This window comes from Nuphar pumila, chromosome 3, assembly GCF_984573655.1.
Source record: "Nuphar pumila chromosome 3, dmNupPumi1.hap1.1, whole genome shotgun sequence".
Lineage (NCBI taxonomy): Eukaryota > Viridiplantae > Streptophyta > Magnoliopsida > Nymphaeales > Nymphaeaceae > Nuphar > Nuphar pumila.
In genome coordinates this window covers 36853567-36876952 of record NC_143251.1, presented here as the reverse complement: position 1 = coordinate 36876952, position 23386 = coordinate 36853567, and the positions used below count along the sequence as shown (strand labels likewise).

At 37.6% G+C, this 23386-nt stretch overlaps 1 protein-coding gene across 1 annotated transcript; it reads right to left on the bottom strand.

The window, feature by feature from the left end:
* Window positions 1-1644: 1644 nt before the first annotated feature.
* LOC149842601 (histone deacetylase complex subunit SAP18-like) lies at window positions 1645-21654 on the bottom strand. Its single transcript, XM_089999306.1, has 6 exons — window positions 21509-21654; window positions 3839-3871; window positions 2542-2652; window positions 2360-2455; window positions 1944-2018; window positions 1645-1862 (listed from the first exon to the last, which is right to left on the bottom strand). Exons 1-6 carry the CDS (start codon window positions 21629-21631, stop codon window positions 1830-1832), a joined length of 471 nt encoding a protein of 156 aa, XP_089855432.1. The 5' UTR covers window positions 21632-21654; the 3' UTR covers window positions 1645-1829.
* Window positions 21655-23386: the final 1732 nt, after the last annotated feature.

Here is a 23386-nt window from a genome sequence, read left to right as displayed (position 1 = left end):
CGTACAATGCGACAAATTTTCTACCTCATAGATTGCATTTTTACATACTCGATTCCTACTATTTTAACAATACTGAGCATGTCTATAGGTCAGATTCGATTGAAAGGACCTTCTTCCAGGGGTTTTTATACTTACGATGGTAGCCAATACTTTTCCCTCCAAATAAGATTTGAATATGCATCCGGGTTGGATTTGGACTTTGCTTTATTGGATTACTTTGTCCAGTTACAGCATAACCCCACCCCATGCTTACGATGGCGTTATCTTATTTTTTATCAGTGTAACCATTTTTACTGATGGTCAAGCTTCAGAATGCACTTTAGCTATCTTTTATAAAAAAAAAGGAAGAAATAAACCATTGTGACTTTGCTCCAAGTTGAAGGTACACTGTGAGTTCGATACTCGGGGTGTGCATCCTTTGCTGCAAAGCCAAAGCCAATGGCAAGCCATCCCCAGAGTGTAGGATGAGAGTATTTGTAAGGTTTTATACAGCCCAACACTGAAACAGGGCCACAGTCAGGATGACACCTCTAAGCCGGTAAGTAATAGTGGTTTTCTCTTTGTTATAAAAAAAAATAACTTTGCAAATTGGTCCCCACCTTATCGGCTATTTGTAAATTGCTCCTCGCCTTATCTAGTTTTGCAAATTAGTTCCTGCCTTTTGGTTAACCTTTGCGAGTTAGTCCCTTGGGTTAACAGTCGTCCCTCACTGCAGACGGAAATAGTTAAGGGCAGGTAAATTGATGGTTCTGCCCTTACAAAATACGATTTTGCAAAAAACCCATAAGGTAGGAACCGATTTGCAAAAAAGTGAGCAAAAATAACTGTTTTGCCTTCATTAGGTCTATTTCACAAAAAATAAAAAGAAGAATTGGGGAGAGTAGGAAAACCGTTTTTTTTAATATGGTGTTCCTTTTTTGGGGTTTTTCTCAGGTGGGTGCACTGCTGGGTTTTGGGATGGTGGTGGTTTTGTTCAAGGGTCTTCTGGGCATGGCAGCAGGCGGGGAAGACTGGTGATTGTGGTGGGAATTGTTCTTTGTGCTCGTGTGTGTTTGGTTAATCAGATCCTTGACAAAGAGGCATGATTGTGAGTGGGATCAATGAGCTTGGTCTGCCTAGCCCCTGCTTAATTACTCCCAAAAAAAAATATTTAGTTCTTGACTTTCTTTTTCTTTTTTCTTCAGTAACAAGAACACATTTTTGGGTGTTTTTTCTTTTGTTCGGAAGATTAATGAGATGAGGAGAGAAGAGATAGAATGGATTGGTTTTGAGGTCTGCTTGTGGCATCTTAAGGTTGTTTTGGGTGAGTGATACTGGTTGAGAGAGAGAAACCAGGGCGGTCGCAGGGGAGTGAGAGAGGTCACGAGGGAGAGCCAGCAAGGGAGAGAGGTGGCAGGAAAGGGACTCGCTAGCGAAGGAGTGAGAGAGAGAGAAAAGGGCTCTTTGTAATTGGTTAACCATGGTCAGTACAAGTGGGACCCACAGTGGGATGGGTTTTGTGGCTGTAAACGAATCTCACCCAGCGTTTTACATGATCCGCTCTCGGTGGCGGGGGGCAACTGCCAGCCCAAGGATTTTAACTTTTGACCACTTGGAGGTCTCGAAAAAAATAATAAATAAATAAACTGACACTTCATGTTTAAAGCATGCAGTACCTTTGATAAGACGTAACCTCTTCATGTCCTCATGTACATTCTCATAGTAACAATCATTAAATCCCTCCTACTGAAAAGAAAAGGTTCTAATGAGACATGACAAGCACATTTTTTTCATGAGCAAAGCCCAACAGAGATTTTAATAAAACAGATTCACAGAACAGAGTGAGCCGTCTACAGGATGGCCACATCAAGGTAATCTCCAATCTGCAAATCAAAAGAAATAACTATGGTAAATAATACCAGATAAATAAAGGAACAGCATAACAGAAAAACTCGACGAATCACCTGAAACTTAAGTTCGGCCAAAGTCTTTCCATCATCCAAACGCCTACCGTTTCCATAAGAATGTGTCATTCCAACCTTTGGTACAAAATACAACATAAAAGTATAAATATATATTTTTGGGGCATTCGAATCACTGGACAAAAGCAGCCCAACAATCTGTGTCCCGGTTAAAAGAGTCCTATCTATCTTAACTGGCAAGCTTTTGATGCACAGGGTGCAACCCGTTTTAGCTTTGCCTGAGTTGCGACTCTTGCATCCCAAAATCTGGGGACAGAATGGCCCCAGAGGAGCTGTTCTATCCCTGCCCGGGGCCCTTCACGTCCATGCCAATGTGTGTGAAAGTTGGCAGAATAAAAGATATAATCTCTCAGATATGTGAGTGACGGTAGGGATCTAGGATGGATAATGTCCCTGACCTGAGTGACAACAAAGCGACCATGTTTATCAGGATATACAAATGCAAATGATAGCTTTGCATCCCTTCTCCTTGCAGCAGGAGCCACCTCTTTGACCTAAAACATGAGAAAATATTGAAGATCAATCAAGCGGGTGCAGTAAAAAAAATACATTTGAAAAAAGACAATTAACTGTAACATACCAGATCAGTTAACTCCCGAAGTGTAGCATCTTTCCATGTATAGATCTGGACCTCATCTTTAGGCTCTTTACCTCTGACAGCAAAGTCTTCCCTAGTGTGATGACTCCCAATCTGTACAACCAACATGCATTTAGATTATCAAAAAAAGGAAGATCGACGTCTTAGAAATGCACAACAAAGCTATGTGTATTGAAAAATTTCGTAAAAATGGCTGTATCCCTGAATCTGCAGCCATGTCCATGTGACATAATCCAAAAGCATGTTCCATAAACCCAGCAGTCGAACACCATACAGCATAAGTATGGAATAAAACTGATGAATGATGTGCGACAAGTTTAGATTGTTCACTCGAAAACTCCTTTTCTATGAAATTGAAAGCTCCTTGAAATTTCAATCATCATGCAACATGCAAACTGTGGTTGCATATATGTGCGTGAATGTCTGCTTTTTCTGACAAAAAAGAAAACATAATAAAACCAAGATGGCTAGTTCCATCTATATTCCAAGAGTATCAAAATGTGTATCACTTGATAGCTTGCTCTATTGTGATACATTAAACGTTTCAATAACCAATAATTCTTGTTGGCATCGGACACCTATAACCACATCTGCTTCCAAGTAACACATCTTAATTTCTGCATTCTTTAATAAATTTGTACAAGTCCTTGCATCAAACTACTGCATCACCATAATTAAGAGTCGTACATCATCACAGCAAGGCTCAAACCTTGGCTGCACTGCCTTCCAAGTAATGAAGTCATTATCTAAACACTTCAGCAAGACATGACCAACCACAACTTGGAAAATCGCACGGCTAGGACAGTCAAGATTACCATTGTTCATGTGCAAATGTATGGTATATTTTGCAATAACCACCACCAGGGAGGTGGAATGTATGTTTACATTTAAAACAATGACAGCTTTCTAAATACATCCTTTTGTTGTCCATGTTCTGTAAATCTCAATATTATATTATTTTATTCACTCAAGCCAATTGTGCTCTCAGAAACCATATAAAATTGACCAACCCTATGTATCACGAGATATTTTATGCAAACATATTTACCACGAGGAGCATTCATGGAAAAGCAGCAGCACAAATTGCATGGAAAAAATGTTGAACCCCTTACAACAGGTTGAGATTTAGTGGAAGCTAGAATGATGTCAAATAGAAGATGAGGATTATGAGGAAGCACGCTATCCATGTAAGGGAAAAGAAGAAATAACATCTCCAAGAGTAAAATGTCAACCTTATAGAAAAACATATGGTGCACAGATATAGGAGAAACAAACATACCTTAGTAAAAACTCGAAGCAGCAGAGGACAAGTCTGCATGCAGAATACAGACAATAAAATGAATAAATGTATCCAGAAAAAATAATAATCTTAACACGTTCCATGTTTAATATTATCATTTACAAGGTCAAAGTGAAACACATGGAAAGAGCTGATAAGTGCATGAAATTACACATTTTTTTCTTGCAGAATGTTATTGACAATATAGTCCTAATTATCAAATGAAATCTGCCAAAGGAAGCCTATAAATCTTCTGATCACAATATTGTATATAAAATCAATGGTTAGTCACGGCAACAAATATAACATGGTTACAAAAAATGATTTTCCGGCCTTATGGATAAGAACATAAATTTCTGAAAAAAAAAGGTAAAAGAAGTCCTGACAAAATGTCATACATGATACAACACAAAAAGACAAATGAAGCACAAAGTTGAGATTCATCCCCAGCAAACACAAATATATCCAGGATAGATCCTTCCTAGGCCATTTATGTTGACCACCTGAGGCCATGGACAGTCAAGTACTCATGCAAAGATCCACCTCTAAGAAAGTGGATGAGGAAGATGAAGACTAGAGGAGACATAAGAGAAAATGGCAGCACACAAAATTTCTCTAGTGTGTCCCCTATCTTATGCATAGTTGGCAAACCCAGCGAGTCGACTGGGGGATCGCCCGAATCGACCCGGTTCGGAACCCAACTGGGTCACAATTCAGGACTGCCGATCCTAATACCGATTATAATTTTTTTATCATGTATTTTATGATTTTTAATGCATAATTCTTATATAAAGTCACTTGTTATGAAGAATCTAATATTGTTCAATGAAAAAAGTTAATAATCATGTATAATTATATGGTTTTGTAACTTAGCTATTGACATATTAGCTTGAAGTTTAGTTATTTTCATGTCTTATTTATGTGCTTACACTATAAAATATAGAGTCCTAACTCGTCCGAGTCAACCCGCTGACTCGCGAGTCAAGGATTGGGCAATCCGTGCCCGAGTCACGAGTTTGCCAACTATGATCTTATGTGTTATGTACTCGAAGGTTTTATGACCAAAATACTCTTGTATATCACACTGTATTACAATATGTGCCCATTATATGGTAAAAAAACCACCAAATTTAAACTGACCACTGCCTTTTGGTGCTGCATTCATTACCTAAAATGAACTCCCCATGGTTTGCTGCTTTTAAGGGGAATGTTCACCTCTACCACCCAAGCTAATAAAGCCTACAACAATAATGAATGAATACATGAATTATGGATTCCGTGCTATCAACATGACAACCCATAAGATAGTTTCCTACATCTTGACAGTTTTCAGGGTTAATATTTTCTTTCATAACCAGTGTTGTGAAAAACGTTGAGGCGTAGCGAGGCGCTCCACCAAAAACTGAGGTGAGGCGTAAAGCGTGAGCCTCAAAAAAAAATTGAAAACTTAAAAAAAATTATAAAAAAATTATCTAAAAATACAAATAAATAAATGCTTTATTGATGAAGTAACAACTAATAAGAAATAGAAAATCTCAAATCAGTACTAAAAAATATAAGATGAACATATAAAAGTAACTAAAAAACTGATTACATAACTGGAAAACTAATTATATAATTAAAAAATATAATTTCCTATAAAGCAACAACCAATAAGCAATAGAAAATCTCAAATAAGTACTAAAAATATGAGATTAACATATAAAAAGCAAAATAAACTAATTAAAAGTTTACTAATTAAAAATAAAAGTAAAATAATCTAATTAATTCAAAGTAACTAAGAAAACGATTACATAACTTGAAAACTAATTATATAATTGAAAAATATAATGTCCTATAAAGCAAGCAACAACCAATAAGTAATAGAAAATCTCAAATAAGTACTAAAAAATATGAGATTAACATATAAGAAGCAAAATAAACTAATTAGAAGCTTACTAATTAAAAATGAAAGTAAAATAATCTAATTAATTCAAAGTAACTAAGAAACTGATTACATAACTGGAAAACTAATTATATAATTGAAAATATATAATGTCCTATAAAGCAAGCAACAACCAATAAGCAATAGAAAATCTCAAATAAGTTCATCTTCTTCTTCTTCTTCTTCTCCTCACGCTGGCGCCTTGAGGCGCAGAGGGCCTCGCCTCAAGGCGAGGCGCGCCTTTTGCGCCTCAAGGCGCGTTTTTTATAACACTGTTCATAACAAAGTAGGCAATTTCTTGTTGAAGGGCTTGCTTGTGGAAATAACTTTTCCCAATAAAGGAGTAGCAGAATGTTCCTTGAAGAGTATTCAGTAATTTCAACTAAAAAGTGTTTGTGTTTAGTCCCTTTCAGTGTCACCATCCACCCTTTCCACATGTTGGAACTTGTTGCCTTGTCTTTCCAAGAGCCAAGCAAACACAATAGTCCAGCTTAAATTTAACAATTGTGGTCAATGCTCATTATCCCCATTGAATAATCACCGCCATCATTGATTAAACAAAACCCTATTTGCAATCTTAACTGATCTAGTATCGATGGCCTCATTGTTGATGAGAATAGCCCAATAGAGGCGTCAGATCGGACCCCAACTGGGTAACGATTCAGAACTGCCGATCCTAATACCAATTATATTTTTTTATAGTGTATTTTATGATTTTTAATGCATAAATGCTTATATAAAGTCACTTATAAAGAATCTAATATTGTTCAATGAAAAAAGTTAATAATCATGTATAATTATATGTTTTTGTAACTTAGTTATTGACATATTAGCTTGAAGTTTAGTTATTTTCATGTCTTATTCATGTGCTTACACTATAAAATATAGAGTTCTGATTCGTCTGAGTCACCGAGTCAACCCGCTGACTCGCGAGTCAAGGATTGGATGATCCGAGCCCGAGTCATGGGCTTGCCAACTATGAATAAAACCTTCTGTCATCAAAGCCTTATGTTTCAGACATGTCAGCGCTTGGCAAAAAGATCATCATAGTCTGATGCATTTAACGAAGAAGTCAGTAGTGAAAGAGTAGATATTAAGTGACCAAATTCTAATTTGCAAGATGACATCATTTCTCAATTCCACTCCTTTCCATAAAAAATCCATTGACCTTTTAATTCAACTAGTCATAGTCACCTATATCGTTCAAGGTAATTTTTCGGTGAGGGTTTTTCTTGGAGAGATTTTCAAAAATTGATTTTTCTCAGGAAAAACTCATGAGTTTTAAAAATTAGAAAATTATAAAAAATAAGAAAATAAATGAGTTTTATAGGACGACAATTAGGCCCGCTTTACTATATGGTACGGAATGTTGGGCTGCCAAGAGACATCATATTCAAAAAATGAGTGTAGCTGAGATGCGTATGCTTAGATGGATGTGTGGAAATACAATAAAAGATAAGATTCGAAATGAGGAGATACGTAAGAAGGTAGGGGTGGCAATCGGGTCGGGTTGGCGTGTCAGCATACCTCAACCCGAACCCGACCCGTTTATTAAACGGGTCGGCTGTGGCAAACACGAACCCGACCCGTTTAATAAACGGGTAACCCGACACGACCCGCCAACCCATTTAATAAATGGGTTGGGTCGGGTAAACGGGTTTTCAGGTTGGCGGGTCGGGTTGGCGGGTTGACGGATCGGGTTGGCAGGTCGGGTTGACGGGTCGGGTTGGCGGGTCGAGTTGGCGGGTCGGGTTGGCGGGTTGGCAGACGGGTTGGCGGGTCGACCCACCCGCCTAACCCGTTTATTAAACGGGTCAGCCGGGTTGGCGGGTTGGCATACCCCCAACCCGAACTGTTTAATAAACGGGTTACGCGGGTCGACCCGTTTATTAAACGGGTTGGCTTAAGCCCAACCCGAACCCGCCTAAGAGGCGGGTTGGCGGGTCGGGTTGACAGGTCGTGTCAGAAATTGCCACCCCTATAAGAAGGTAGGTGTTGCATCCATTGAAAATAAGATGAGAGAGAATCGTTTACGATGGTTTGGACATATTCTGCAAAGGCCTAATGATGCTCCAGTTAGAAGGATGGAGAAATGGGAAATATATTAGTTAAAAGAGGTCGGGTAGGCCTAAAAAGACTTGGATGGAGATGATAGGAAAGGATATGAATGCTTTGAACCTCACCGAGGACATGGCATTGGATAGAAATGATTGGAGGAGAAGGATTCATGTGGAAGACCCAAAATGATTTTCTTTTTTGGTTCATATCGCCAACCCCAATTATTTTGGGATGAAGGCGTAGTTGTTGTTGTTGTTTGTATCGCAATAATTTCAAAATATCACTGATATCGGTGGCAATGTGATTAGAATGTAGGCACTAAGAAGATTGAGGACATCTACATAAATTGACTACAAAGGATGGGCTTAATCAACATCACCCTTGCCATCAATGAGAGATATCAAGATATCTGAAACAATCTCCTATAAAGCTTGTTTCCTAATTCATTTCATAGAGTACTTCATGTCCTTCCTCCTATGGTGGAATGCCAAGGCAACTAATTCATAAGGAACTCATAGGTACCATTCAAACACACTTAAAAGCAATGATATAACTGTGAACTTACTACCTATCTGATAGCATTTCGCTCCAAAAGCTCCGGAACTGTGAACTTACTACCTATCTTATAACATTTCGGTCCAAAATCTCCAGTGACTATCCAAGGCCACCATGTTCTAGCAAGGAGCATAACACATCAATGCATATTGTACATGCATAGGAATAGACAACCAGGGTTCTTGGAGCGCTTATTAGCATAGGAGCCTAACCTTCACTAGAAGTGATAGATGAAGTTTTCCCAAATCAAGTTATGAAGGAGCAAGGGAAGGTGGTTGACCTACCTCAAACCCACTATCGGTTTTTAGAACTTTCTGATCTACCAATTTTATGCACAGCTATCAAGACCATTTTCAAATTTGTACTCTTTCATAGGTAAACCACGCACTCTTCCATCAACCCAAAAGAGCAACTTCACAGCATGGCTAAAAAGTAAAAACTCAGATTTCAAAACATGATAGAATAATCCAATTTGAGATTTGAGTTGATCTTAAAGTCAATTATGCAAACATCCAGCATGAGCGCGAAAGGCAGCCAATCAGCAATGACCGATATGGAAGATCTGGTGCAAATCATGGGAGCAACAATGCATTCACAAACCACCATGCTAAATCATTTCAAACCTTAGTTGGATTATCGTTGACACATGAAGAATCGGCTAAGCAGCCTTCACCCAAATGCCATGAAAAGAGTGGAAATTCAAAAGCCAACTGCAATTTCATCTGTAGAAAACGACAACCAACACACTCTTGTTGGATCAATCCCAAGTTTGAGCGGACCTACAGTCTCCCGGAATGGATCTCAATGGGAACCTATTGTAATCAAACAAAAACAAGGTTGTTGGAAACCTTCCAATTGACAGCTATGGAGGAATGTGTGAGAATATCTCAAAAAATGAGATAAAGTGTGCGATGAGCACAACACCACCAATGTGCACAAAAGCACAAGAACACTTAGAACAAATGTACACAAAGGTACAATAAAGAAACTCAAATGCACAAAGGCATACAAAATATAAAGAATTTTATTAAGAGGATTGGAGAACAAAAGCTCCAAGAAGTGAAGTTTACAAAGGGGGAACTCCCCTATTTATAAGAGGGAAAAGGAGCCTTGGAGGGGCTCCACTAGCTGTTGGAGCCCCTCCAACGGTTAGAATTCTAACCGTTGGAGAGGCTCAACAGCTAGTGTTGAGCCCTCCAAGGTTGACTTTGAGTCAACAAAGAAATAAAGAAGAAAAAGACAAAAAAGGGAAAAGAAAAAAGAAAAGAAGAAAAGTAAAAAAGGAAAAAGAATTACAGCATATTCATAATTATGAATATGCGCAAAATGAAGAGAAATGACTAAAATACCCTTTCGGGTTTTACAGAAAAAGAAAACATATATATATATAGATAGATACATATACATATATACGTGATGTATATATGTATATGTATCTCTCTTTATATATATATATATATATATGTAAATATTTACATAAAGAGAGATACATTTTAACACCCTCCCTCAAACTTAGGGCACAATGACCGATAGTTTGCTAAGGAGAAAGTTGAATCTTGAGGAGCAAAGCGCCTTGGTGAAGAAATCTGCCAACTGATATTCTGACGTCACATAAGGAAGATCGATGACTTTTTGTAGATATGCCTCACGGACATAATGACAGTCCATCTCAATATGCTTTGTCCGCTCATGAAACGTGTGGTTCTTGGCAATATAGATTGCACTCTTATTATCACAACATAACTTTGTGGGTTCTTGAATTGGAATCCCCATGTCTTGCAACAACTGATGAATCCAGACAATCTCTATAGTTGTAGATGCCATGGCTTGATATTCTGCTTCGGTGGATGATAGAGACACCTTCTGTTGCTTCTTACATCTCCATGAGATCAGGGATTCACCTAAAAAAATGCAAAAGCCTGTAGTGGAGTGACGGTTATTTGAGCCACCTCCCCAATCAGAGTCAGTATATGCAATTAAATTCAACTCAGAAGAAGAGGAAAGAAAAACTCCCTTGTTTAAAGTTCCCTTTAAGTATCTGACAACTCGGAGAACGGCACTCATATGAACGGATGTAGGAGCATGCTGAAATTGGCTTGCAGTATGCACGGCATGAGAGATGTCCGGCCTTGTGATGCTAAGATACATTAGAGATCCCACAAGTTGCCGGTAGGGGGTAGGATCCTGCAAAGGTTTCACATCATCGATCTTCATTTTTTATCCCACAATTTCAGGGGTCTCACAGATTTTATCATCAGTAATACCTGATCTGTCAAAAATCTCACAAGCAAGTTTAGTTTGAGACAAAAAATAGCCTCTATGAGAGTAGGCTACCTCAATACCAAGAAAGTAAGTCAGATACCCCAGGTCTGACATTTCAAACCTTTCTTTTAAAGTGGTTTTAATGTTTCTGATGCCTTTTATGTCACTACCTGTTATCAACATATCATCAACATATAACAGTAAAATCACAATTCCTGCATCAGACTTTTTGACAAACAGAGCAGTGTCAGTGTAGCATGAGGAAAAACTATTTTGAACCATTACATCATTAAATCGATCATACCAAGCCTTAGGGGCTTGTTTTAAACCATAAAGCGCTTTTTGCAAACGAAGGACTTTCCCCTTTGGTATGTTCATACCAGGAGGAGCATCCATGTAGACTTCTTCATTAAGGTCCCCATTTAGAAATGCATTTTTAACATCCATTTGGTAAATATTCCATTTTTTAATAGATGCAATGGTGATCAAACACCTTACAGTAACCATTCGTGCAACAGGAGCAAAGGTTTCTTCGTAATCGATGTCGTATTCTTGACTATATCCTTTTGCAACAAGACGGGCTTTATATCTTTCAAGAGTGCCATCACTCTTGGTTTTGACTTTAAAAACCCATCTACATCCTATTGTTTTCTTTCCTTCTAGAAGACATTGAAAAACCCACGTTTTGGCTTTGTTGAGGGCTCTAAGTTCGTTGTCCATGGCATCCCTCCATTCAATCATTTCCGTAGCTTCTTTAAAATTTCTAGGTTCTTGGTATGAGTGAATGGCACTAAGACATGCCCTATGTTTTGGAGAAAAAGACTCATAGGATATAAATCTAGAAGGATTTTTCCTAGATCTTTCAGTTCTTCGAGAGTTGTTGGAAGATTCACTAAGATCACTATATTTCTCTATTGCACTTCTAAAAGTGCTTTTATCTCTATGAGTATAGGTAATTGGTTCATTTATCATTTCTTCTTCATCATGAATGGTTTGAGGAATACATTCACTTATATCCTCATTCTCTTTTAATTCATCATCGCTAAAATCTTCATTTCTAGATAATAGTTCAAACAAAAAGGAATAATCGGCATTATCTTCATGAGTTTTGTGTTCTTCAAAACCACTTATGTTTTCTAAAAAGGTTACATTTCTTGAAACATATAGTTTATCATTTTTAATATCATAACACCTAAAACCTTTTTGGGTTTCCGAATATCCTAAAAAAGCACAAGGAATAGCTTTGGGAGATAATTTATCATTCTTATCGGTGAGAACAAAACATTTACAACCAAAAATTCTTAACCTATTGTAGTCGGGTTCTTTTTTATACAAGATTTCATATGGAGATATTTGGTTCAAGTTTTTGGATGGAAGTCGGTTGATGAGATAAACTGATGCAAGAGCCGCTTCGGCCCAAAATCTTTTTGGAATTTTTTGAGAAATTAACAAAGTTCTTGTAGTTTCAATTATGTGTCTATGTTTTCGTTCGGCCAACCCATTTTGTTGGGAAGTTTTGGGACAAGACCTTTGATGAACAATCCCATTATTTTCAATATAACTTTTGAAATCATTTGAGAGATATTCTCCCCCGGAGTCGGTTCTAAAAATTTGTAATTTACTATTGAATTGATTTTGTATTAACATGTGAAAGATCTTGAAAGTAGAGAAAACCTCATGTTTATGTTTGAGGAAGTATATCCAACTATACATTGAAAAATCATCCACATAAATAACATAATATGAAAAACCTCCCTTAGACACAACGGGTGCCGGTCCCCATACATCCGAATGCACAATTTCGAAAGGTTTGGTTGAAAACATAGTTCTTTGTCCAAAAGGTAAGCTTCTCATTTTACCAAGAATGCAATCATTACAATTGAAATTGTCTTTACATAAGGTTTTAGCAAAATGTAAATATGAAAGCTTGACAATATTTGGATGCCCAAGGCGTTTATGCCAAACATTTATATCCTTATGTTGAGCAACATTACAAAAAGAAGTTTTTGGAATTTGAAGAAATTCCATGAGATAAAGATCTCCCTTCCTAGAGCCTTCCCCAATCAACTTCCCGGACCAGCGATCCTGTATCCAACATTTATTTGATGAGAATTTGATAATCACACCCATGATCCGATAGTTGAGAGACGGAAAGCAAATTTAAATTTAGTTTTGGTATAAATCTAACTTTTGGAATAAAAAAACCTTGTCTTTCAAAATCACCAATTCCTTTTATTTCAAGAGAAGCCCCATCCGCGGTGGAGACAAAAGAGGGTGACAAATTTTTTGAGTATTTAGAAAGTGACAAAACATTTGGAGTCATATGAAAGGATGCACCCGAGTCTAAGAGCCAAAGAGTCTTACCGGGAGGAGAGAAGGTGGTCATGGCGGCTCCGGAAACGGATCCCTTGAGGAGTGGTTGAAGAGCTTCCATGATTTGATTGAGAGCCAAAGTAGCATGATTGGAAGTAGAAGGACCTTCATCCTTGGTTGATTGGAAAGTAGTAGACATAGCCACCATCTTCTTCCATTTAGGGCATACCGGTTTAATGTGACCCGGTTCTTTGCAAAAATGGCATATGATCTTACTATAATCTCTCCTTCCATAATGCCCACCATTTTCTCTTCCTCCTTGATTTTTGTTAAAATGAGGAGGTTTATAGGTTTTAACATTATTCCCCGGTCTTGAGACGGCATAAGCACCCTCATCATCTTTAGAGGGAACGGCCAACACACTTAGATTGGTTTTATTCATTCACAATCTAGTTTCTTCTCCACTTAATTTGGTAAGCACATCTTCCAAAGGAGGGGAAGAGAAAGAAGATAAGAGAGAGGATCTAGTTTGTTCAAACTCGGGTCTAAGCCCATTTAAAAAGTTAAAGAAATGATCATCTTCTAGTTGTTTGGCCCTCAATTCAATAGCCTTACCGCTCCATTTAGGTTCTTGGAGGGCAAGCTCATCCCAAATAGTGGATAACTCGGCGAAATACTCTCTAACGGACATTTCTCCTTGTTGAAGGGTTAAGGCCTTCTTTTGGAGATAGTACTTATGGGACAAATCTCTTGAAGTATACATTCTTTCAAGATATTCCCATACTTGACATGCCTTTTTGAACTTTAGAATATTGGCATTAATTTTGGTCTCAACCGAAGAGAAGAACCATGAGAGAATTTTGTAGTTTTTCATTTCTCATTCTTCATGCTTCTTATTGTAATCTTCAAAAGCCTTTTCTCTTTCTTCACCCTCAAGAACCTTGATCTCCCCTTTGTCAAGGGTAGTAATTTTTGGTACGGGTTCGGGAATAGTTCCTTGAACATATCCCCAAAGTCCCTTTCCTTTTATATGGGCCTCCATATTCCCGGCCCATACATGATAATTCGTTCCATTCAATTTGAAGCCAAGAGAGAAGTGCGAATCCTTTTTGCCCATTAGAGAGGATACAAAGAGGAATAAATGTGTACCACAATGCGAAGTGAGTCCCTTCTTGATTTAGGAAGCTTGCAAAATATAGAATGAAGAGCCGAGTCTTCACTTCCACCACCACAACTCAATGGCATGCTTTACGAGGTATTCCAAAGAAGAGAAATAAGAGCACGATCTTCTTTTCCTTTAAGCCTAGCTCTGATACCATGTGAGAATATCTCAAAAAATGAGATAAAGTGTGCGATGAGCACAACACCACCAATGTGCACAAAAGCACAAGAACACTTAGAACAAATGTACACAAAGGTACAATAAAGAAACTCAAATGCACAAAGGCATACAAAATATAAAGAATTTTATTAAGAGGATTGGAGAACAAAAGCTCCAAGAAGTGAAGTTTACAAAGGGGGAACTCCCCTATTTATAAGAGGGAAAAGGAGCCTTGGAGGGGCTCCACTAGCTGTTGGAGCCCCTCCAACGGTTAGAATTCTAACCGTTGGAGAGGCTCAACAGCTAGTGTTGAGCCCTCCAAGGTTGACTTTGAGTCAACAAAGAAATAAAGAAGAAAAAGACAAAAAAGGGAAAAGAAAAAAGAAAAGAAAAAAGAAAAGAAGAAAAGTAAAAAAGGAAAAAGAATTACAGCATATTCATAATTATGAATATGCGCAAAATGAAGAGAAATGACTAAAATACCCTTTCGGGTTTTACAGAAAAAGAAAACATATATATATATAGATAGATACATATACATATATACGTGATGTATATATGTATATGTATCTCTCTTTATATATATATGTAAATATTTACATAAAGAGAGATACATTTTAACAGAATGAGCTTCACATTGGAACACCAGCCTCTATTGGTCCAAAATAAGATGGAAAAGATAAAATGGTGTGAGAACAAAATTTTCTAGTTTGAATCGGTTTCTAGAAGGGTTTCAAAGAAGGGAAACAAGAGTAAGTTGGGGAAAACCAGTTCAATTCTGAACTGGATTGCACCACCCACCCACCCTCTACGATGGAAAGAGGGAAAAAGGGTAGTTATGAGGATTAGGTAACCCACCCTCCACCTTCATTGGTTGCCACAACAGGACTACCAACGAGTGGCAATGTTGGCTGACAATCGAGAATGGCCAACAGCTACCCACTTGCATATTTACTGCTGGTGGTTGCCTCCATGCTCACCCCAATCAAGGCAACCAAAGGGAAGAGGGGCAGTGGATTGGGTAGAGGAAGAACGAGGGAAGGACCGGCCAACAGCAGAATGCATAGCTAACTGCCATTAATAGGCATAAGGTTGCCAAGTACTTATTGGCTGGTGGTTGATTCTTCCATGATCACGCTATTTTCGAGTGGTAGGGGATCACTCCTCACTGGCAAGGTATAAGAACAAGCCAAATTTATATTTGATTCACTCTTTCATCACTCTTTGCACAGCCCAAAGTGCTCTTTATACATCTCCTTCATTAACATGACCTGTTGCTTCATCTCACCAAGCTTTTGTATTGTGTTATGCATGCTCACTTCATCTTGAGCATGTCTTCCTTCAAGTCATGTGTCAATTTTCATGCAACTCAGCTCCGACCACTTCCCAGATAATTTTCTGTTGTTTACCCATGAGATGATAAGAACATTCTGGATTGCTAATCCAACACTTTAACTTTCAGGGCTTGCAACTAGTGTCATACAATCATTAAGAGCTAAACTGGTAGCAAAAGCAAAATATATGGTTGTCCATGACTTCAGCAGTCCATCACTGTCCATGGAAGTATTGACAGCCCTTTTCGGGGGAGTAACTATCTTGACATCCTGCAATATCGCGTATTTTCACACTTAGTTAAATTTGAGATTTTCGAAAATTTGGCTAAGTATAAAAGAAAAATCAGTAGATTCTCGATTTTAAGCCGATGCTTTTGAGTCGGGGCTTGAACTCATTGTCAAAGCCTAAACGAACCACTTAAAGTGTGAGAAAAAGTTTTATTTTTTACCTTTAAATTCAAGCAAAATTCGGGTTATTTTCGAACGAATTTCAGAAGCGAAATTAGAGTTATATATCGTTGGATGCGTCTCAAAATTCTGAGCGTAATGATATTTTATTTTCCTTGATTCGGGCTACGGCTGGCCCAAAAATCGCATTTTTCAAAAATTGAGCAATTTGTTGGTTCGAATCCGGATTTAGATCAGATCTGATGGATTTGATCCAAATTAATATGTATCTGGACTCTATTGAAGACCCATATTAATCTGGTATTGATTCAGCCCAAGACCCATTTGGATTTTTGAGATGGATTTGGATCTTGGATCTGTATCCGGATCCAACTCCAAATATATGACCAACGATTTTTCCAACTTTAAATTCATTAAAAACTTTTAAAATGGGGTTTATTAATGTTAAGAAACCTCCTAAGTTAATTTGGTAATTTTTGGAAGCTTCTGAAATTTTATTTAATATCTAACATTAAATAAATAATTAATTAATTAATTAATTTAATGCAATTCCAAAAATTTATTTTAAGGTTTGCTTAGGACTCTAAGTAGAGCCCTTAAACCCATATAAAATCACTTTAGAAGTGTTCTAGTTTAATAATATAATTTTTTGAAAACTTCTAGGTATTTATTTATTAATAAATAATAATTAATTAATTAATTAATTTCGATATTTATTTTTAGAAAGTTTAGGACTCTTTATAGAGCCCTTGTTCATGCCTTAGAAGCTTTAAGAAAGATTTAAAAAAAAAATACTCAAATTTGAAAAGTCAACACATGGAAAGTTTCGAAATTTTCGGTACTCTAAGAGAGAAGAGAGTTCCAGTTGGGGCTGCACTCTCTTCTCCAGCCCCTCTAGAGCTCTATAAATAGATCAAAAAGAAAGAAAGGAAGAAAGAGAAAGAGAAGAAAAAAGAAAGGAAGAGAGAAAAAGAGAGAGAAGGAGAGGAAAAGAAAGGAAGAGGAAGAAGGAGGTTTCCTCTTCGATCATCCATCGTTTTCCACCATTGTTTTTGTTTTTTTTTTTATCTACGGTAAAGGTACGGGTCTTTCTTTTGTCTCGAATAAGAAAAAGAGCCTAAATAAACTTTAGGCAATGTTTTTATAGGGAACCATGGATTCTATCTTGATTTTTCATAGTTTAATCTATAGGAATCGATGTAGGAAGGCTTAGAATATATGATATTTGTTTTTCTGTGATTTTCTACACGTTTTTACGTTTTTTCCTCTCTCTCTCTCTCTCTCTCTCTCTCTCTCTCTCTCTCTCTCTCTCTCTCTCTCTCTCTCTCTATATATATATATATATATATATATATATATATATATATATATATATATATATATATATATATATATATATATATTCTTGCATTGTATGGACTCTTTGGACAAGTCTGGACAGTTTTGTTTCATGCTTTTAGCGGACAGATCTGGCAATCGCGATGATGGGCTGATCTGACCAGATTTGAGCTCCTGTCTATGCTGTTCATTCTGTCCGTTCTGGACAGATCTGTCCCCTGAACTGGTATATATTTATGGACAGGTGGACATGGGGCTATGGTTCTTAAAACTGAACCAAATCTATGGAAATAAAAATATATGCACATCCAGTAAAATAAAAAAAATGGATTTTTGGTGATTTTGGTCCCGGACAGGACAGACAGTTGTCCAGTCCTAGCCTGGACAGTTGGCTGGGACAAGACAGTCTGTTGTCCAGTCCCAGACAACTATCCAGAATTGTGTTGGACCGTTGTTCAAGTGAAAAATATTATATATATATATATATAACGTGAGGGTTCCAGTAAGTTCAGTCGGTTGGACTGAACTGGGACAGCTCAGCCCCAGCCCACTGAATCCGCTAGACTGAGTCCCGCCAGAAAAAAAATGCATTTATGTGTCATGAAAAAAAAAGAAAAAAATAATTTCTGGTCGAGTTTTTTTTAGCCAACTCAGTTGGCTGGACTGAACCGGGTTAGTTCAGTCCCAGCCAACTGGGTTTGGCTGGGCTGGTTCCTGTTCAGCAGGACACAGACCCAGCCAGGTCGGTTGGGCCACGTTCATGAAAAAAAAAATTGTTTTGACTGTGGTTCACTATTTAATTAGCTTGTATGGATGCATGTACTCTTGTAAGTGACTATGCTTGTGCATGTATGCCTAACTGGAAATCTATAAAAAGAAAAAAAAATGTGGTTGCTTGTGGTGAATCATGTACTATTGAGGGATATAGATGCATAAGTGAGTTATGAAACTCTTCTTATTCATGCAACCTGAAAATATGTATATGTGCATGCATATTGGATGTCTTATGCTTTATATATATATTCTGATTGGGCTGGGCTTATGGGCAGGTCTAGCATGCTGCCAGGGCCAACAGCCGCTAGGCCTAGCAGTCGGCTGGCAGGTGTAGACCTGACAGCCCCTGTCAGGCCTACCGAGCTGCAGGGGCCCAGTCGAGTGGGCTCAGCTGGGCAGGTAGGTAAACAAAAAATAATAATAATAATAGTAATGATTTTCTGTGCAGTGTATTTTAACCAGAATGTGTCATATTAGTAGACTGTTTGTAGACTGTTTAAATGTATAATCACGTGGTTATTTATGAATGTTAAAATAAGCTTGTTCAAGCTTCGAATTCTGTGGTTTATATTCAGAATTTTATGTAGTTGAGGTTCAGTTTCTAGCATGACGAATGTTCATATTTTTGTACATAAAATGCATTGATCTGAGCATGCAGAAATTCAACTGGATTAACAAAATTTTCCGGATTTGCTTAATGTATTAGATTTGAGTTGAGGCATGCTCAGAATGAGACTTTTGATATGCTTAGACTTGATATAACATGCTTGATAAAGACATTACTGTAAAGTTACTTTATGGGCATGTGCATACATGAAATTGTGTGTTTTTGGTGTGTGCATAATGGCACGAGTGTTCACATGTTTATTTGAGATTATTCTTGAATGAAAGCATGTAAATGGCATGATTTTGTGAACACGTGCATATGAATATTGAATACATGCACACGAATGTTTTGGTTCTTGCACCTCTAATTGGCATGTATGAATGTGCATTGAAAAAGCATGTGAAATAAATACACAGTGGCATGTTATTTATGATTTTTGCATATGAATGCATCGATGATCAAAATGGATCATCGTGAGTCATGCGAGCCTTGAGCATGTGTTGCTTTTTGTTTGAGATGTTGTTATGCATTGCAAAAATCAAAACTTGATATTATTGTTCTTATTACACTGTTTTATGTTGTCACGGGTTATGATTCCGTAAAGAACTTCGCATGTTGATTTACGAGCTTGTGTTATTAATTTTGCACGTTGAATTATAAATTAAAGAAGAATTAATAACAAGATAAAAAAATTTAAATAACAGTGTAATCTACATTTTCTTGATGTCCCTTCTATAGTGTGGAAACCTTAGACATTACGGTTTTGGTGAACCGTGAGGATACTAAAACTCTGTGTGCCTTGTTGTTGCTCCTGAACCCGATATTAAAGTTCTTCTCCTGACCACGGTTTTAAGAAGAGTTTGTTACTTTGTCTGGGGGTGGTGTGTAGACACAGTTGTTGTTTTGGTATACCAAGAAAAGTGGCATTATGGTTGTTGATTTCCATAGTGTCCCGACATTAGTAGTTGATTTCTAATGTTCTGATAGATGGTGTTGATTCTTAATATCGGTCTAGGGCAAAGTTTGGAACCCAGTAATAAAATACAATTTGTGTGTTAAGTTACCCTAAAAATCATACTTAACCTCGAGAATTCTTACATGTTTGGAATATCCGCGAGCAACAGTAATTAAAAAGATGAACTTAAATTGTGTGTATTTAATAGAAACATGCATATGAAAAGAAAACTCCGACAAAAGGTAATAATAATTTATTCATTCATTGCACTAAAATCATGCATGTTCCTGTTATGCATTAAATCATGTATATTTACTTGTTTCCTGAAAGATGATATATTAGTGAATGCATAATGTTGTTTCCTAATGCATGTTAAATGTTTTTATTGCTTATTTTGTAGTCTTTATTATTTATTAAATGTTCTCTCATGCTTAATAATCGTTTCCTATTATATGAATGATTAATAAAATTATGAATTTGTCATAATTGTGTTACTCTAAAATATTATATAAATCTTATTTATGTTATTTTTACTTGTTTGTTTTATTAGATAGATTCGTATGCATGATTCTTTGGATTCTGACACCCTGTTCTTTGTGTTTTTCGCTGTCTCAGATGCTTAGTGGGAAGGACTTGCTTTTGAGAAAGATCACGAGGAGACTACAGGACTGCATGGCAGATTCTTTGGACGGCATGACTCTTTCTTTTTGTTTTATTTATAGTTTATTTACTATAGTGGTGGTGGTTGTGTTTAAATGTATAGGTCCTGGGTCTCTCAGATTGTTTTCGCACTTGTTTTAAAAAAAAAATTGCCACTTTTTCATAGTATGAGTTGGGGTAGTTACACATCCCTTTTTAGAGGGTAACTAACATGTAAAATAAAAGCTATATATCGCACGACCAACTCAAAATACTTTGAGTAGGTATGGCAATCAGCTCATGGTAAAATTTCAGTGGACGAAGACTATGGTACCCATACAAATAACGATTACGACTCAAAATTCCTAGCTCAATCCACATTCCCCAGGCTCAATCAATTGAGCAGATGGCCAGATACAAATAAGTATCTGTAAGTGTATCTGGAACAATCTGATAGCACCGTGCCAGTAAACTCCATTTAGCCACCCAGAGCAGATGTTATTTACACGAATGTTATTTACACATACACACAAAACTATGAAACCTGGCTTACAAGATACACAAGGACAAAGATAATGTAAACATTCTACATTAAAGGTTCAGAAGAAAAGAATCACACTGCTGAAGATGGTGAATGCAGAGTAGCGTAGCATGGGAGGAGGAGGATGTGAGTATAGGATTTACAGGCCTAATCTTCAAAGCCTTCTCCGCGGCCTATAGCGCGAATATGCCTAAGAAAAGATCGTATCTTGGAAAATATGTTAGACAGAAGTATTGACACTTTAAACTTCCTTGATGTTTCAAGAAGAAATAACTTCCTCATGATCATGAATGCACCGGGACAATATTGTTCGAATGCACCCGCTCATCCCAAAACCTGAGATAATTTGGTGGGATTGCATTATAGAGCGAAAGAAGAACCCAACTTTTTCTTTCTCTGGATAAATTGGAGAGTCCAAATACCCCCTTAAATCGTTGTACGGGGCCTGTGGGCACAGCCACTAATAGGGCGTTTGCGTTCTGGATGCACCAACTTGTCCAGAAAAGTGAGATAAACTGGAAAATACATCCTGGTGGGACAAAGAGAAGTTCTCAACTTATCCCATTTGGGTTTTTCACAGAAACGCAAAGAGGGAAGAGAAAGAGGAAAATGTTAAGGAGGAAGAAGAAGAAGAAGAGTACCTTCTCACGATCAACAGGCTCAAAGCGAGGGCGAAGGGGAGGTCCCGGTGGGCCCCGTTGTTGAGGGGGAGGTGGGAGTGGCCTCGCTCCTCTGCCTTGCCCGCCGTCTGCCATTGCAGCCATACTCTCTCTCTCTCTCTCTCTCTCTCCTTTTGTTGCATCTTTTCTAGTCAGCCCTTCCGGCCCGGTTTGAGTGGACCGGTTCGGTTTGAGCAATCAATTCGGGAAAAGGACAAGTGTCTCAGTTTCGTATCACGCGTTTGGGAGTTACGTGAACTGTGGCCAAGATCCTGAATTTAGATATGTTTCTGATAAAATTTTGTGTTCGCATTATATGCAGAGTCGTTGCTTGACAACCACCCATCTTGGCATTTCTCAAGATGGGTATGGTGTCTATCTCAAGAAATCTTGAGATGGATGGTCATCATCAGTGCAGTGTTATTGCATGAAAAGTGACCTCTAAAGTTCCAAACGATTGTTTAGGGACGATGTGGGGCTGGAATTAGGGATAGGTTTAGGGGGCTTAGTTGGGCTAAATTAGGTGAAGGGTTAGGTTAAAGTCAAATTCAGGTAGACAGGATTTTGTTTTTTTAACAGATTTTGATAAAAAAATTCAATACGTTTCAAATGACATCACAGAAAAATTCTAAAATTTAAAATATTAATCTAGACACCTAATAATAGCTTTCGACCAAATTTGAGGGTGGGAGGAGCAATATTTTGGGAGAACTAATTTTAGAAAGTTGGGAGTAGAATTATGGTTTTTGCAGGCTGACTGTATTTTGGTTCAAGGAGACCCGGGTTGAAAAATCACAACAACAACAACTACGCCTTCATCCCAAAACAATTGGAGTCGGCGATATGAACCAAAAAAGAAAATCATTCTGGGTCTTCCACATGAATCCTTCTCCTCCAATCATTTATATCCAATGCCATGTCCTCGGTGATGTTCAAAGCATTCATATCCTTTCCTATCATCTTCATCCAAGTCTTCTTAGGCCTATCCCGACCTCTTTTAACTAATATATTTTTCCATTTCTCCATCCTTCTAACAAGAGCATCATTAGGCCTTCACCGAATATGTTCAAACCGCCGTAAACGATTCTTTCTCATCTTATTTTCAATAGATGCAACGCCTACCTTCTTACGTATCTCCTCGTTTCGAATCTTATCTTTTATTGTATTTCCACACATCCATCTAAGTATACGCATCTCAGCTACACTCATTTTTTGAATATGATGTTTCTTGGCAGCCCAACATTCTGTACCATATAGTAATGTGGGCCTAATTGTCGTCCTATAAAACTTTTTCTTCAACCGCAATGGCATTCTACGATCGCACAATACTCCAGTTGCACTTTTTTATTTCATCCACCCAACCTTTATCTTATGATTTACATCTCTGTCAATTTCTGCATACTTTTGAATGATAGATCCCAAATATTTGAAACAGTCATCCACCGATATTTTTTGATCACCAAGCTTCACTACACTCCCATCACTACTTCGTTGCTTACTAAACCAACATTCCATAATTGAGAAACCCGGGTTGAAAAATCAATTTCTCATAATTGAGAAACCAATAAATTATGAAATTTTGTGGGTTGAAGCTAGATAGCCTAAGGTAGGTTGATTCAAAATTTCAGACCCAGAGGTTACAAGGTTTGGGTTGGGCGATGATGCCGTTAGACAAAAAATTGGTTCCATCATAAACATGGTTGTGGGCATAATCAGTTTAGATGAAGTTTCGGGTTAGAATGGCTAAGGTAATAGTTTTAATGACTTACAAGGGTTAGGCTAAGAGGGTGAGGGTAAGGCCACGGTTCTTCAATTTTCTTGAGACGGTCGAGACTGCTGAGGGTTTGTAGTTGATCGCAC

What these genes read in the sequence shown, in the direction of transcription:
- LOC149842601 (XM_089999306.1), bottom strand. Translation starts at nt 21,631, where the DNA reads ATGGCTGCAATGGCAGACGGCGGGCAAGGCAGAGGAGCGAGGCCACTC. An exon ending in TTCGGGAGTTAACTGATCTG is followed by an intron (nt 2,456 to 2,541) that starts GTATGTTACAGT and finishes CTCATGTTTTAG; the next exon opens with GTCAAAGAGGTGGCTCCTGC. An exon ending in TGGCCGAACTTAAGTTTCAG is followed by an intron (nt 1,863 to 1,943) that starts GTGATTCGTCGA and finishes TTTGATTTGCAG; the next exon opens with ATTGGAGATTACCTTGATGT.